The sequence below is a fragment of the Electrona antarctica genome (genome assembly GCF_951216825.1).
Source record: "Electrona antarctica genome assembly, chromosome: 13".
In the NCBI taxonomy this organism is placed as follows: domain Eukaryota; kingdom Metazoa; phylum Chordata; class Actinopteri; order Myctophiformes; family Myctophidae; genus Electrona; species Electrona antarctica.
This window is the reverse complement of record NC_136794.1, coordinates 25,065,504-25,081,830: the sequence shown is the minus strand read 5'-3', so window position 1 is coordinate 25,081,830 and position 16,327 is coordinate 25,065,504. Positions and strand designations below refer to the sequence as shown.

Genomic DNA, 16,327 nt, shown 5'->3' with positions numbered 1-16,327 from the left:
GGAGTGCAAAACATACTCTCTCCCCATGCCTTCGGCCTGGTGGAGACAATGAATACATGGACTCATCCATAAAATACTCTCACTTAACAAGGATTTGACATCAGACTGTTCTCTCTCACTCATGGACAACACACACACACACACACACACACACACACACACACACACACACCGTGCACAAAATCCCAAGCAACGAGAAAACACATACACATGCGCGCGCACACAGACACACACCACAGACGGATACATATGGCCGTGTTGTTTTTTTCACTGATCTAATGCAGTGTAACATGATGTGTCTCCCTTTGCAGAAGTCAGACCATAGTCAGGTGCTGCTGGACGCTGTCTTTAAACACCTGGAGCTGACCGAGAGAGATTACTTTGGCCTTCACCTGACTGACGACTCCTCAGACACACCGGTCAGTATCACTGTGTGCTTGTGCGTGCGTGCGTGCGTGCATGCGTGCGTGTAATTTATCTCTGACAAGCTTTTCTAAAGTCAAGGTGTTTGAGCTGTAAATATTAAGTGTAAATATTCAACTACACCTCTCTCTCTGTGTGTGTGTGTGTGTGTGTGTGTGTGTGTGTGTGTGTGTGTGTGTGTGTGTGTGTGTGTGTGTGTGTGTGTGTGTGTGTGTGTGTGTGTGTGTGTGTGTGTGTGTGTGTGTGTGTGTGTGTGTGTGTGTGTGTGTGTGTGTGTGTGTGTGTGTGTGTGTGTGTGTGTGTGTGTGTGTGTGTGTGTGTGCACGCTAACAGTGTTAATGTGTCTGGCAGGCACGAGTGTGTGTGTAGCTGACTGAGCTGCTAGTGAATTATTGAGACCGTGTAGTAGTGCAGTGGAAGTGTTATGGTGTCTCCTAAGTCTCTTCTCATCAATGTTTTACAGCGCTGGCTGGATCCCAACAAGCCCATCAGGAAGCAGTTAAAAAGTAGGTGAACTCTTCACACGTGCCACCTTAAACAAACTGCCGACCACTTTAGGCAGTCATCTAAATGTCCAAGAGCCGCCGACTTCAATCCACCTCGGGCATCCGTTTAACCAATGTCCACCTGGCAAATGTCATTATAGGCAACATTTTTCAAACATTTTCAAGGTCAAAAATAAATTGTCAAAATAGCAAACCTGACTCTAGATTGTCTATTTTTGATTAGCCGAAGTATAAAATAGGGATTAAGTGGTTAATAAAAATAAATCAGCCACCTTAAATGATGGGTTTTAAATCGACCGTCTCCAGTCCACTTTAGGCATGATTTAAAATTCAGAATTCTCCTCCAGCGATGATTAAACTCCACTTCAACTCTGCTCTTGTTTTTGATAATAATGAGTAATAGAATGTGTAACTTTCAGAACAATTACAGAGAAGACATCAATTCAGTAGTGCTCCTGCGGCTGCAGTTGAACTGTGATTCAACCCAGTGTTTTTGTTAGCTACTGATTGAAATGAATGGACGAAGAAAAAAAAATAGTATTTCAGTGTTTTCTTTTCTTTTTCTTTCCCACAGTAAAGATGTTGAATTCTCGCGGACTGCGTTGGTCTACATCTTTTCGCTTGCATATTCTGCCTGCAGTTTTGGCTACTTATGAAGCCCTTTTTGCAATTATAACACACATAAACACGGCTATAAAATGTGGATCTAAGCAGGACCGTGTCCTAGCCAAACATGTGTCACCTCAACTTATTGCTCAAACCCTCAAACTGTGACGACACTCGATCACACATTTAATGACTATAAATCCAAGTACACTCCATGACTGAAGTGCACACACTTGCCAAGGTGCTCGTATTGGGCATCACAATAAACAGGATGACATTCAGTTTTGTTCAAACTTGTTTGATATAATCTTCACAGGTCTGAGGTTTGATCAGATGGTGACATTTGAATCCTAGTCCGTTGCACAATACAAGATAACATCCATGGTCATCTGCCCTGTTGTGCACGAACCTTTGCATACCGTATCTTGTCAGGTAGTTCTTGGCTGTGTCTTAGCAATTGATGTGGGCATCCCAGCCATGACAGGTCAGATGATATCTGGAGGTGAAGACTATTCATGCGTTGTTGTCCAGATATTGTTGCAGATGGTGGAGAGGGAATATTGTCCTGGCACTAGAGGTCCCGTATCCATGGTCTTAAATCCATTCATAGTCACTGAAAGCCTACAGAAGCCACAACCTTCTGGTTACAGTTGGTACAGAACCAAACTAGGTACGATGCATTGTAAAACTTTAAGCAATCAGGGAATTATGTTAACGAATAAAATGTTAGTTGAACTTGTCTGTATGTTGATGCCGTATAACTAGAAGTACATCTGCAGTGGATAGAGGTGGTCTCCCTACTCTCCTGGTGTCCAGTAGGACACCTACTGGATAACACATAGGGAAAATGATCAATTAATTAATTCATTGGTATTTGATAACCTTATCGATCCATTAATCGGTTAGTTGATAAGCAGCGTTTATTATTTTTATCTGATAATATTAATTTCCCTCAATGTCTAACATAAAAATACATACCGGTACAATACATTTTGCTGATATACAGAAAGAATACAAAAGGCATATTATATTCCTTGATCAAATATTAATTTGACCATTTGAGATACACGGCCAGGCAATGCCATGTGAGGAATTTATGAGAATTTATTTATGAGGAATGAAATTAAAAGTGTCTGTCTTTTGTCACATCACATGCAAAAGTAGAGACGTTTCTGTGGCTACCAAAGTGGGGGCGAATTTTTTAAACAGGCCTACATGTGCGTTCCTCGGCCGCGTGCGTACACAGACCGCATTACATTCACAGAAAACCGCAGAATTTTCAATTAATTGTTAACTGTTACACAACGACAATTAATCGTTTTTCGATTAATTGCTAACATCCCTAATAACAAGTAATACCACCTGAATCTGAAGTGCAATATCTCCCCATGTCAAGTGGGGATTTCCTCTTGCATGATCGGTACAAATGTTGTCTTTCTCGTGAGGGTGATCCGGGTTTACTTTGAATCCCGCGTAGCACATTAAAAGGCATACGAGTGCCAACATCGACTTCCTTCTCAATCTAAAGCGAACTTTTCTAAGTACCAAAGATGGTCTCTTAAGTGATTGGCAATACGTAACAGCAATGGATAGTTCCTACACCAACAAGCCCACATATTGTATTCTCAGACAATGGCCACATTCAACCTGATACACAGCACCTAACCAAGCCACAATAGCCAAGTGTGTAACTTAATAGAGGACTCAGCTCAGTAACGATAGTACTCTGCAGGCTGACCTTGGAAGTAGGGCTGTCGCGGTTACAACATTTAAGTAGATTATTAATTCATCATTCAAGTCATACAAATGATTGTGATTAGCCTGACACATTTAACACTCTGAGCGGCCAAGACAGAGATCTCCGCCCTATCAAATAATTACGCTCATCGCCCAGGATGGAGATTAATCAAAAGACGGAACATTACGCGTTTGATAACGGAGCGCACCAGTCTACAGCCTGGGAGCGTCTATTGAGCAACATTCAATGTAATTTCCGGGTGGGACGTCATCCAAAGTGTTCCCCCTCCATTTGAATGGATGGGATCAAAAATCTTAAGAAAATCTAAATCAATGATTCCAATTCTATTTAAAGATGTGTGTTTTTGACGACCCATCGCGGTCTGTCACTAGTTGCGTTAGAGGTAATCATACCTCCATTGGTTGCCAAGGGTCTTTTGGCTACATGCTATTAAATCTAGCACTATCCAAGATGGTGCCGTGCCACCTTGAAATGGGCTCTGAAGCTGCAAATCGCTGGGCGCATTGATTTAATGGTTCCAAATGACGCAGGGCATTAAGAGTGTTATTTGTGGCTTTTTTGCCATTAAACATTGGAGCATCTGTGAAAAATCGGTTTGCCTTTTAGAATAGCAGAAATAGCTGATCTACAAGCTTACAACTCGCTGCTGTGTGACACTTTGTGACACTGTGTGACTTCAGATCAGTTATTTCAGATTGTTTTCGTATTTAAAAATATATCAATATTTTTCAACAAGGAAACGATTTTGACGATTTTGATGATTATGCATTTATCTCAAATAATTGAGGATTAGAGAATGATGTAATCAATGTGACAGGCCTACTTGGAAGACAATAATACTTATTCTTTTTGTGTTATCTTCTCTTGACTGTCTTAACATGTTGTCTACAGGAGGCTCTCCCCATAACCTGAGCTTCAGAGTCAAATTCTTTGTGACAGACCCCGGAAAACTTCAGGAAGAGTACACACGGTAAGAACTAAGAACCAGTGGTGGAAAAAGTATTCTGATTTTTAAGTGGTGCAACCACTTCATTAACTCATTTATTGCGGCTAACTGTTAGCATAAACCCCAGTTCCAGGTGCCACCATACACGTTCACTTTAAAAGACTGAGTTTGCCCGCCCCTTCACACACACACTCGCTACACATTGGAACAAGCACACACTGTTTACCTTTCGTCAGAAGCTTTTACATGGCGGGAGCGTCGCGGTACAAAGGCACAAATTAAATCCGAAATGGATGGCAGAAGATCCACCAAGGACAGCTCACCTGGAGTCCGACTTATGGAGGTTTGAAAATCCTCCTTTCAACTGCTTTACACCGTGATCATATTTTCAATCCCATAGCTGGAACGGTGGGAACTGGAAGTTCCGGGGACCCCCCGCCACACTGAGTTGCACCACTTACTTCACACGGGTGTGATTTTTTTTTTTTACTTAGGTAAAAGTATCAATACTGCAATGTGGCAATACTAGAAGTCTATTTCTCCCATTGCTTCTTTACATTCACTGTTCTTACAAATGAGTCCACATTCTAAATTCAAGGCAAATTTATTTACGTCTGAGGACGACGTAGAGAAGTATGACCCATTCCACCTGCCAGTCTGCTAAACCAGTATGACCCATTCCACCTGCCAGTCTGCTAAACCAGTATGACCCATTCCACCTGCCAGTCTGCTAAACCAGTATGACCCATTCCACCTGCCAGTCTGCTAAACCAGTATGACCCATTCCACCTGCCAGTCTGCTAAACCAGTATGACCCATTCCACCTGCCAGTCTGCTAAACCAGTATGACCCATTCATTCCACCTGCCAGTCTGCTAAACCAGTACGACCCATTCCACCTGCCAGTCTGCCTGCTAAACCAGTATGACCCATTCCACCTGCCAGTCTGCTAAACCAGTATGACCCATTCATTCCACCTGCCAGTCTGCTAAACCAGTATGACCCATTCATTCCACCTGCCAGTCTGCTAAACCAGTATGACCCATTCATTCCACCTGCCAGTCTGCTAAACCAGTATGACCCATTCATTCCACCTGCCAGTCTGCTAAACCAGTATGACCCATTCATTCCACCTGCCAGTCTGCTAAACCAGTATGACCCATTCATTCCACCTGCCAGTCTGCTAAACCAGTATGACCCATTAATTCCACCTGCCAGTCTGCTAAACCAGTACGACCCATTCCACCTGCCAGTCTGCTAAACCAGTACGACCCATTCCACCTGCCAGTCTGCTAAACCAGTATGACCCATTCCACCTGCCAGTCTGCTAAACCAGTATGACCCATTCCACCTGCCAGTCTGCTAAACCAGTATGACCCATTCCACCTGCCAGTCTGCTAAACCAGTATGACCCATTCCACCTGCCAGTCTGCTAAACCAGCATGACCCATTCATTCCACCTGCCAGTCTGCTAAACCAGTATGACCCATTCCACCTGCCAGTCTGCTAAACCAGTATGACCCATTCATTCCACCTGCCAGTCTGCTAAACCAGTACGACCCATTCCACCTGCCAGTCTGCTAAACCAGTACGACCCATTCCACCTGCCAGTCTGCTAAACCAGTATGACCCATTCCACCTGCCAGTCTGCTAAACCAGTATGACCCATTCCACCTGCCAGTCTGCTAAACCAGTATGACCCATTCCACCTGCCAGTCTGCTAAACCAGTATGACCCATTCCACCTGCCAGTCTGCTAAACCAGCATGACCCATTCATTCCACCTGCCAGTCTGCTAAACCAGTACGACCCATTCCACCTGCCAGTCTGCTAAACCAGTACGACCCATTCCACCTGCCAGTCTGCTAAACCAGTACGACCCATTCCACCTGCCAGTCTGCTAAACCAGTATGACCCATTCATTCCACCTGCCAGTCTGCTAAACCAGTATGACCCATTCATTCCACCTGCCAGTCTGCTAAACCAGTACGACCCATTCCACCTGCCAGTCTGCCTGCTAAACCAGTATGACCCATTCCACCTGCCAGTCTGCTAAACCAGTATGACCCATTCATTCCACCTGCCAGTCTGCTAAACCAGTATGACCCATTCATTCCACCTGCCAGTCTGCTAAACCAGTATGACCCATTCATTCCACCTGCCAGTCTGCTAAACCAGCATGACCCATTCATTCCACCTGCCAGTCTGCTAAACCAGTACGACCCATTCCACCTGCCAGTCTGCTAAACCAGTACGACCCATTCCACCTGCCAGTCTGCTAAACCAGTACGACCCATTCCACCTGCCAGTCTGCTAAACCAGTATGACCCATTCCACCTGCCAGTCTGCTAAACCAGTATGACCCATTCCACCTGCCAGTCTGCTAAACCAGCATGACCCATTCCACCTGCCAGTCTGCTAAACCAGTATGACCCATTCCACCTGCCAGTCTGCTAAACCAGCATGACCCATTCATTCCACCTGCCAGTCTGCTAAACCAGTATGACCCATTCCACCTGCCAGTCTGCTAAACCAGCATGACCCATTCATTCCACCTGCCAGTCTGCTAAACCAGTACGACCCATTCCACCTGCCAGTCTGCTAAACCAGTACGACCCATTCCACCTGCCAGTCTGCTAAACCAGTACGACCCATTCCACCTGCCAGTCTGCTAAACCAGTATGACCCATTCCACCTGCCAGTCTGCTAAACCAGTATGACCCATTCCACCTGCCAGTCTGCTAAACCAGTATGACCCATTCCACCTGCCAGTCTGCTAAACCAGTATGACCCATTCCACCTGCCAGTCTGCCAAACCAGGCCACGAACCCGTGGTCAATTCACTGTTGAGTTTTTGAGCGGTGCCTCCGCCCCATTACGCAGCTATGTGTGTACCTATGTACTGTATGTCCCTGTACGTGTCTGTCCAAGCACGGAAAGCTGCAACACGGTAACTCTGTCATTTCTCAAAGATTTTTTCCAAAAATAATCAAAGTACTGTACAGAGCACTGTACACTACAATACAGTACAGTACAGTAACTATAACAATAAATGTGTAGTTGCACCGCTCAATTCACACAGGTGTGATTTATTTCTTTTTTTTGTTGCATAGTAAGCAAATCATCTGGGGACCCCCTGAAATCATTTGTAGGGTTCCCCCTCCCCTTCCGGGGGTCCAGACCTACAGGTTGAGAACCACTGTGCTAATCAGCCTAAATGGTCTCAGGGGGGTCGGGGGGATAGATCAGAGAGGATTTGTTGAAAGGAGAATGGGTAATCCCTCCAGTAGCTTTCATTGTTGTTTTCGTGATGGTGGGATAGAGTAAGCGGCTGGGACAAAGTCTAGGATTTTAAATAGGGTTTAGTGTGTGTGTCTTACTCTTACCTGTACGTTCTCACATAATTTCTGTGTATCTTTAATGCTATGCAACTCTTTTTTTAAAAGTCTTATACAGATAAAGTTTATTATTAGTCTTGAGTTGCCAGATCATTAGAGATCTCCCTCAACGGATAAGTCAGGCGATAAATTCAATGTAGTTGCTAAAACTAGACTTGTCTAAATCTATCAAAGGCGAAGCTCTTGTCTTGGGTGGCTGTGGCTCAGGAGGTAGAGCAGATTGTCTAATGATCCGTGGGCCAGCGGTTCAAATCCTAGCTCCTCCTGTCTACATGTTGAAGTGTCCACTTAACCCTACACTTCCTCCAATGAGTTGGTCCGTGCTAGCTTGCCACCATTGGTGTGTGAATGTGGGAAGTGAGGACGCAGGCGTCGACTGTTTGCCGCTTCACCTCCCAATGTATGAATGAATGAACCATTGTGAAGCGCTTTGAGCACTTGGAAAAGCACTATACAAATGCCATTCATTATAAAAATGCCATTCATTTAATATTTAGGGCGGTTTCCAAAGCAGCAGCAGGCGTAGGTTTGTTCTAGCAATGTGACTGGCTGTGTGCGTGAGACTGTTGTGACCAGTGGTGTATACTAGATCTTTTTTAGGTCATACTATACTTATTCCCGCCCACACCCAGCGTGTTCACATAATGAAATAACCACACATAAATATATACAGTATATTGATGTGTGGAGTAGTGAAGTAATTGTGTAGGCCTATATCTGTGTAGATGTAACTTCCTGTGTTCTGATGAATTTTGTGAGTTTCATACCAAATCAAGGAGAAATCAATCAATGAGTCCTCAATAATAAGTCTGACTGACCTGCCCTAGTTGCTCATTTGAACTTATTTTAATAGATCTGGATGCTTAATTGTTTCTCTCTCTCACAAAAGTCTGGCAACCCTGGACTGGTGAGATGGACATTCAGCTGCTGATTTGCACTCAGACACCACAGTAGCCTACCTCCACTGAGACGACACCATGAATAGGAGGAGGATGCACTCAGACACCACAGTAGCCTACCTCCACTGAGACGACACCATGAATAGGAGGATGATGCACTCAAAGTCAAAGTCATACGATTTGTCACACACGTTACCGCAGTGAAATTTGTTCTCCGCATTTGACCCATCTCTTGGAGCAGTGAGCCGCAGCCAAGGAGCGGTGAGCTGCAGCCGTGCCGCGCTCGGGAATCATTTGATTAGTAGATTTGACCCCCCAATCCAACCCTTTGATGCTGAGTACCAAGCAGGGAGGCATTGGGTCCCATTTGTACAGTCTTTGGTATGACCCGGCCGGGGATCGAACCCCCAACCTCCCAGTTTCAGGGCGGACACTCTAACCACAATGCCACTGTCTCAGACACCTCTCAGACACCACAGTAGCCTACCTCCACTGAGACGACACCATGAATAGGAGGATGATGCACTCAGACACCACAGTAGCCTACCTCCACTGAGACGACACCATGAATAGGAGGAGGATGCAGGGAGTCGGGGGAATTCAGACCCAAACGACCCCCCCCCCCCCCTCCGGCGCCTATGGTATGATGAGTTCTACGGTAGAACACACCACTGGCTGTGACCCAGTCTTTAGTCCCCGGCCCAGTCTTTGAAAAACACTGCTCTGGCCCTGACTCAGCCATACGACCAGCTCCTGGTGGATTTGCAAACACTTCCACTCACAGACTTCACGTTAGGATCAACATACTGGAGCAGATTTAACATCATGCTGACACTAAGCAAGGCATGCTGCAAAGCCTGATTTAGACTTAGTTGAGCTGCACCAGTCAAGTATAGCTCACAACTTGTAGACCGGCTATTTTTGAGGCGGCAGTGGCTCAGGGGTAGAGTGGCTGGATGGTAACCGCAAGGTTGCCAGTTCGAACCCGGGCTCCCCCAGAGTTAGTGTCGAAGTGTCCTTGAGCAAGACACTGAACCCCTAATTGCTCCTGATGTGCTGGTTGGTGCCTTGCATGGTTTCCGCCGCCATCGGTGTATGAATGTGTGTGTGAATAGGTGAATGTAATGTACAATCTATATAAAGCGCCTTGGATAAAAGGCGCTAGTATATAAATGTACCATTTACCATTTTTGTGAGCTTTTATATAGGCCTGTCACAATTATTACATAATTGCCTAATCGCAATTATTTGAGACTAGAGCAGTGCCTCTACAGCGGTGCCCGTTGGGCACTGGCCTACTTGGAACGATGCAAGTTGGAGTAGGCTGGATGGATGCTAGGGCTGGGGCGGTATGGGATTTTTGTTACCGTGGTAATCGTCCTCCATACTGTCGGTATGGCGAGAATTACCGCAAGCTCCTGGGCAGGGGCCCTATCCAGATGTCAGAACAGGCTACTTATGGAGTTATGTGTCGGGCATGCCCAAATATGGAGTGTTGTGATGTCAGAACAGGCCAGCCCCATATATGGAGCCTGGGCAGGGGCCTGTCCAGAGCCCGGGAGGCATGCCCAAATATGGAGTGCTGTGATGTCAGAACAGGCCAGCTCCATATATGGACATGGGCAGGGGCCCTGTCCAGAGCCCGGGAGGCATGCCCAAATATGGAGTGCTGTGATGTCAGAACAGGCCAGCTCCATATATGGACATGGGCAGGGGCCCTGTCCAGAGCCCGGGCAGAGGTCTTTTTGTGGCGGTTCTGGACAACCGTGGCACGTGCACCCCTGTGGTGGTGTGGAACGTGTGTCAAATTTGACACACACAGTGATTTGATTCGGTGGGGGGGGAACGGTTCCCGAGTTAGTTGCGTCCAATGTGGAGATAAATGCAGATGAAAAAGAAGGATGTGCTGTTGGGATTACACACACACACAGAGGCTTTGTGCAATTATAGTTAGATAATCAGAATTATTTGAGATAATCACAATTTTTTTTTTAAAACACAATTGAATCGTTAATCGCAATTATGTGTGTGACAGTTGTAATCATCCGCGACACTGGCGCTTACGATTATCAAGGGGTTTGGAATCTGTTACATTCAACATGATATTCAATTATCAATTTGTGAGGTAGCCTCGTCTTAGAAAACCAATAAACTTTGAGTGCCAAATGTCTATTGGTCTTTTCATTCACGCAAAAACTTCTGCAGCAGAGAACAGGTTTTTTATATCCTACGATTTTGCAACCCATTTTTTTCACCCAGACTAGTGTCAATTATCTAATGTAATCCTGGGCGCTACACTTCTTCTGCCAACCTGGGGATGGGGGGCAGCGGACTGACCTCATGCTTCCTTCTATGCATGAGGAGTCCAAGCTGCTTCTTTTCATCCTGACAGGGGGGAGTTTCCCCGGCCAGACGTAGCGAGTGGAAGGAACACGTTATTCCGACCAGTTCCTTTCCCCTCCATCAGGCGCCCCGGCTGGCCAGGGAGAGGTAGTTTAGAGACCAGGATTACTGCATGTTTTTGTGAGGGTATTGCAGAGAACAGAATCAGATAGACTCCGACTTCGACTCCGATGGGAAGTAGAAGAAGATTCATGCAAAACGTAGCAATAACTGTTGTGATAATGAATTAATTGTCCCACGTGCATGGCCCTTGATTAACACGACCTGTGGGCTGATGGGTGTCCATTGTTTTCATACATACAGTAACAACAGACAACTCCAGCAAAGATGTCTGCTAACTGGTTTAATCCCACTGCTTTGGGTCAGTTAATTAGCCTCTTGTATTCATCTGACATCTGTTCTCTCCTCAGGTACCAATATTTTCTACAGATCAAGCAGGATATATTAACTGGAAGGTGAGTTTGTGTAGTCGTCATTATAATCATAGATATTATGATATTTAGTCGACTTTTCAGATGACTAAAATATAAAAATGTACTCAGGGAATAGGTCCAATCTGGGAATAAATTATTTATCAATCTATTTCTTCACCACTGTGTTTGTAAAGGTGTCTAGTAACACATCTCACAAAGATTGAAATTCAGTTTCCCTAGGAGAATCTGTGACAGCTACTGAATGTTGGTGTACCATTAATAACCTATATGCAGGCAAAATTTACACATTTTAATTCTGCTTTAAAGCTGCTATAAGCAATAATATGTCAAAATTGTAATGACCTTTCTTTTTTTCCTTTTTTTATTTTGAAGTCAGCAATGGGTAGAACGTTCCCCAAAAAATTGTCTCTGTGACACATCTAGGGGCCGCAATCTGCATTCAAAGATTTTCCTAGAAGCTTTGTCATTGGTCGATTTGCCTGTCTGCTTCCTGATTGGTTAGTCATTGCGACCGTTTTTTTCCCGGCCAATGACAAAGCTTCTAGGAACATCTTTGAATGCAGATTGTGGCCCCTAGATGTGTCACAGAGACTACATTTTTGGGGAACGTTCTACCAGCCTTGCTGGCTGTCTGAATACCAAAAGAAAAAAGAAAAAAAAGGTCATTAAAATTTTGACATTATTGCTTATAGCAGATTTAATAGCATGCGAGTTGTCAAGCTAGGGGTTTTTCATGAATCTGAACCCATTGCAAGCATATTGCACGAAAAACACTCATTGGGCTAAAAACAGTAATAGCAATCATCCATCCACCCACTTTTCTGTCATTTCACCATTTTATTGTGTTTTTATTAGTAGTGTTATTAAGGCAACAATTAGGTTAATGTAAAACGGTTCCTATTGTAAAGTACTGTACTAGCTTTTGTATTGATCCATGAAGCTAAATCAAGTGTGTATGTGTGTGTGTGTGCTGCTCTGTGCGTGCTTGTCGCTTCCTCCAGATTGCCGTGTCCGCACAACACAGCCGCGCTTCTGGCGTCGTATGCCGTTCAGTGTAAGTACCGCTTCCCTGACACACACACACACACACACACTGCTGATAATAAATAGAAGGCCATTCATTAGGTCTCTCTTTAGCAGCGCACACACGCTGTTTAAACGTAATGATTGAGGTCCCTTCCAGCGCATTTGTGGTCCGCACGCTGAACCATTAGAATTCCATTAGGGGTTTGTTTCAGTGCTGGCTGAAATGAGCAAGCGCGGATAGAAATGTTCTTCAGTTGTACCAGCTTGTGGCTAGTGTTGTTTTAACCTATTGCTAAGGATTCCTCACTGGGAGAAAATGGTATAGGGGACCCGCCGAGATACGGTAGATGCAGTAGCACCTAATCGAATTTTGGAGCAGTTACGATATATAACAGCATTATTCTACTTAAATTGCTCTGGGTTATACTTTTAGGCTTTCATAATGGATTCAGGTATGTGCTTAGTCTCGTACTCGGGGGACACATTGTTGCTATATAATATTATATTGGTTTGCACTTTGCAGGGGTTGAACCTTGGGATTTCCATTTACAGCAGGGCAACGGGACCAGCGTGTTCCCTGGGACCGGTTGTCGGACTGTTTCGTTTGACACTGTAGTATGACCAAGTAGGCCATTACATTTTTGGGTGGAGAAAGAAATAAAACACCAACATTTAGAATATGGAGATGAGAGGTTTCTGCTGCCCGAGAGCGACCGTACAGTTGGGTGCCACCGATATTGTCCCTTATCATTTGACCCATTTAGGCCTGACCTCAACATTTTTTAAAATCCTTCTAAATCCTCCAGTTTTCTGAAATAAATATTTTCACGATTTTTCAAAAATAGCAGACCTACAAAGCTTGTAGCGCGCCACTCGGTGGCGCGCTATGAGCTTGTAGATCTGCTATTTTTCAATAGCTAAATTATAATGTTTAAAACACCAAAAGGGGTTCCCGCCCAAAATGGGTTAACTGTCCTTTTGCGCAGATCACGCAAACCTCAGCAAAAAGAAAAGGACAATATCGATGGCCTCCAACTGTATGTTGGGAAACGCTGCAGTGCACAAGGCCAAGTCTTAAGTCGGGAGTATAGTGTGGTGGTAATAGCATTTAGTCTCGAGTCTAATCTGATCTACTGTGGTGATTTAGCATTTAGCCCACGGCTTTGCTGACTGGGCCCTCTGTCATCATATTGGCTTGAATAATGTCTTGTGACATGCCAGCTTCTGTCTGTGTGCATTTCTCTCCTCTCTCCGTCTCTCATTGTCTCTGTCTCTTCTTTCGCTCTTGCTGTCTTTCTCTGTTGTCTTTTTGTCTCATCTCATATGTGTTTTCATTGCGGTGTGTATCTGTTTCTCTCTCTCTCTCATAACCCCACTCCGCCTCACTGTCACTCTGTCCTTTACCTCTCTGGGGCAGTCTTGCCATGTCTGCTTATTATAAGCGACTTTGCACTTCTCTTTCTGTATATACAATACACAATATTTACAAGCAACTATAGTTGCTTGAAAATACTGGTAGTTGCAGGTTGTGTTCTTTGGAGGGGGGCTTGTTTCTAAAGTGTAGTTGCTTATTTGGGCTTGGTTCAATTTTGTTTTGTATTTTTGAGGGGCGCCAGCCCCTCCTATACACAGGTTTAATGTTTGTCTTTAGTTCAATGTTTGTTTTGTAAACGCCATTGACAATGAAGGGAAGATTTACGTCATAATGTGCCTCATTACGCCATATTGTCTTTTTATTGTTAATGGCGTTTAATGTTTGTGTTTGCACCGTTCGTTTTATATCACCATTACATCACCTAATCAACATGAGTTAGACTTTAATATATTAGCGCCCCTCACTTCACACGGGTGTGATTTTTACCTTTACTCGTACCCCAACTTTCAGCAGCTGTCTTCCCAAGGGATTTGGGTTGGAACAAATTGAGAGGTTTTAGTAGACACCTTTATGAACACATTGTGAAGAAAGCTAGTGGTAAGCCTTTTTTTCCAGATTTGCCACACATTTTGCTAACTTTCCATAACTACTTAGTACTACTAGATTTGTGTTAATAGAATGTTTCCAAAAATTCCCTGCCCTGTCCCTGCCCACCATGGAGGTTGTGGGTTCGAATCCACCGTGGCATATTCCAGCTTTGTCGGGAGTCTATGCGAACACAATTGGCACGTGTTCGGGGGACGGGGTGGGTGATGTTAGTCATTGCCCATACTGGCAATGTGATGCATTGTGAACTTGTAGATCTGCTATTTTCAAATACTGTATCAAATAGCCAATGTATACAGTATACCGTATAGGTTTGAAGTGCTCTTGTGGCCTAGTAGTAGTCACTTATTTTGAGCTTGTTTTCCTAGACGTGGTTGCTTATTTCTCTCACAAAATCTGGCAGCTCTGCTCTGGAGCATTTCATGGGAGATTTCACTGCTATATAGGTCAGAGAAGAGAGTTAACTTGGCTACCAATGATGGGCATGACCGCATGCACACTACACACACACACACACACACACACACACACACACACACACTAGCATTAGCTGGGTCTATGTCCGCATTGTCGGTTATCTTAACGCTAGGCCAGGGCAGATTATGAAGATAAACGTTTGCTTTGGGGAAAACGGGGCTTGAAGCAGCTGCTATGCGCCTAACTCGGTTAGCTCAGCCTGAGTGCTGAGACAAATTAAATTCATCCGTTTTTTGCATTCTGAAAACAATACAAACACAAAATTCCTGGGGGGAATAGAAATACATTTTGGAAATAAATATACATTTGACTGTCAGAAAACTACCAATGATGCCTCTGTAATACAATGACCCCAGCCTCAGATATGTAAGAAAAGATAAGAGCAGGTAGTCATAACATTCTTTATATATATTTGGTAACTGTGGAACAGAAGTCGTCACTAAAGAAAGACAGAAAACGTTTATGAAAATGCTGTAGCGTGAACGTGCAATGTGCATCTATGGCAAATCTTTGCTAACCGAGGGTATGACATATTCTCTTCTCAAACGATGTGCTGTGAGACAAGTCCAAGTGGGCTTTGGGACTTTGTGCCAAACCCATTATTATCGCAATATATGCAACTATAAAAGAAAGTTATGAATTGTACTATAGCAGTGCTTTGTGTGCACTCATTTCCCAATACAGTGGCAAATTCTGTACCCTAAAAACACATTATATAACATTATATAGTTTTTTCAACATGGCATTCCTATTTTGCATGTAAGTGACCATTTTAAATGTAATAATCTATTGGATTTATCCCCCCCCCCCACACACACACACGCACACACACACAAAATGCTGAATAAGAAGATCTACAGGATTACATTGTGTGCCTTGTGATTCTGACTCGATGCGCCTTGTGCACAAAGAGTTTGAAGTGCCGCTGCTTTGAGTGATCAGCCCACTTGTTCCATTGTATTGTCGAACACAGTTAGTTGACATGAAAATCCATACGTGGAGAGTTGAAGAACTAGCCAAGGTGTTGAGGTTCTTATGTGAGAGAGAGATAGAGAGAAAGTATCTTTCGTTTCTTCTTCGTTATTGACTTAACTACAACTCTGTATGGATTTGTCTTGCAAATGGGATACATATCTGACAAAAAAAAACCACCCTGTCAGCTGTGGACCAAGCTTCATTATCACACATGTTACGTCGTGTTAAAACGGTGACACCAGCAAAAGAAGAGAAACTTTATCGCTTCACCAGGGTGATACTTAAAGCTACGGTATCGACTTGAAGCCACTTGTATGTCTCCCTGGAGCTCCGAGCACATCAATAGGGGGGTTAGTTAGAATTGATTCTCTGGTCAATATGCTTAGGCTACCGGGCATCAGGTTAGTCCAGGGAGTACTTGTGTGACTTGAGGCTGACCACTATAGTAGCTACAATAGCGTTCAGGATGTTTACGCACACACCATCGTTCCACTCG

At 44.2% G+C, this 16,327-nt stretch overlaps 1 protein-coding gene across 1 annotated transcript in view; it reads left to right on the top strand.

Annotated features, from left to right (window-relative positions):
* ptpn4a (protein tyrosine phosphatase non-receptor type 4a) overlaps positions 1–16,327 on the top strand; it is a 110,003-nt gene that overhangs the window by 56,300 nt on the left and 37,376 nt on the right. Inside the window, 5 exon segments of the mRNA XM_079518444.1 lie at positions 312–419; positions 887–929; positions 4,186–4,264; positions 11,349–11,393; positions 12,374–12,426. Of these exon segments, the coding sequence (XP_079374570.1) occupies positions 312–419; positions 887–929; positions 4,186–4,264; positions 11,349–11,393; positions 12,374–12,426 (328 nt within the window).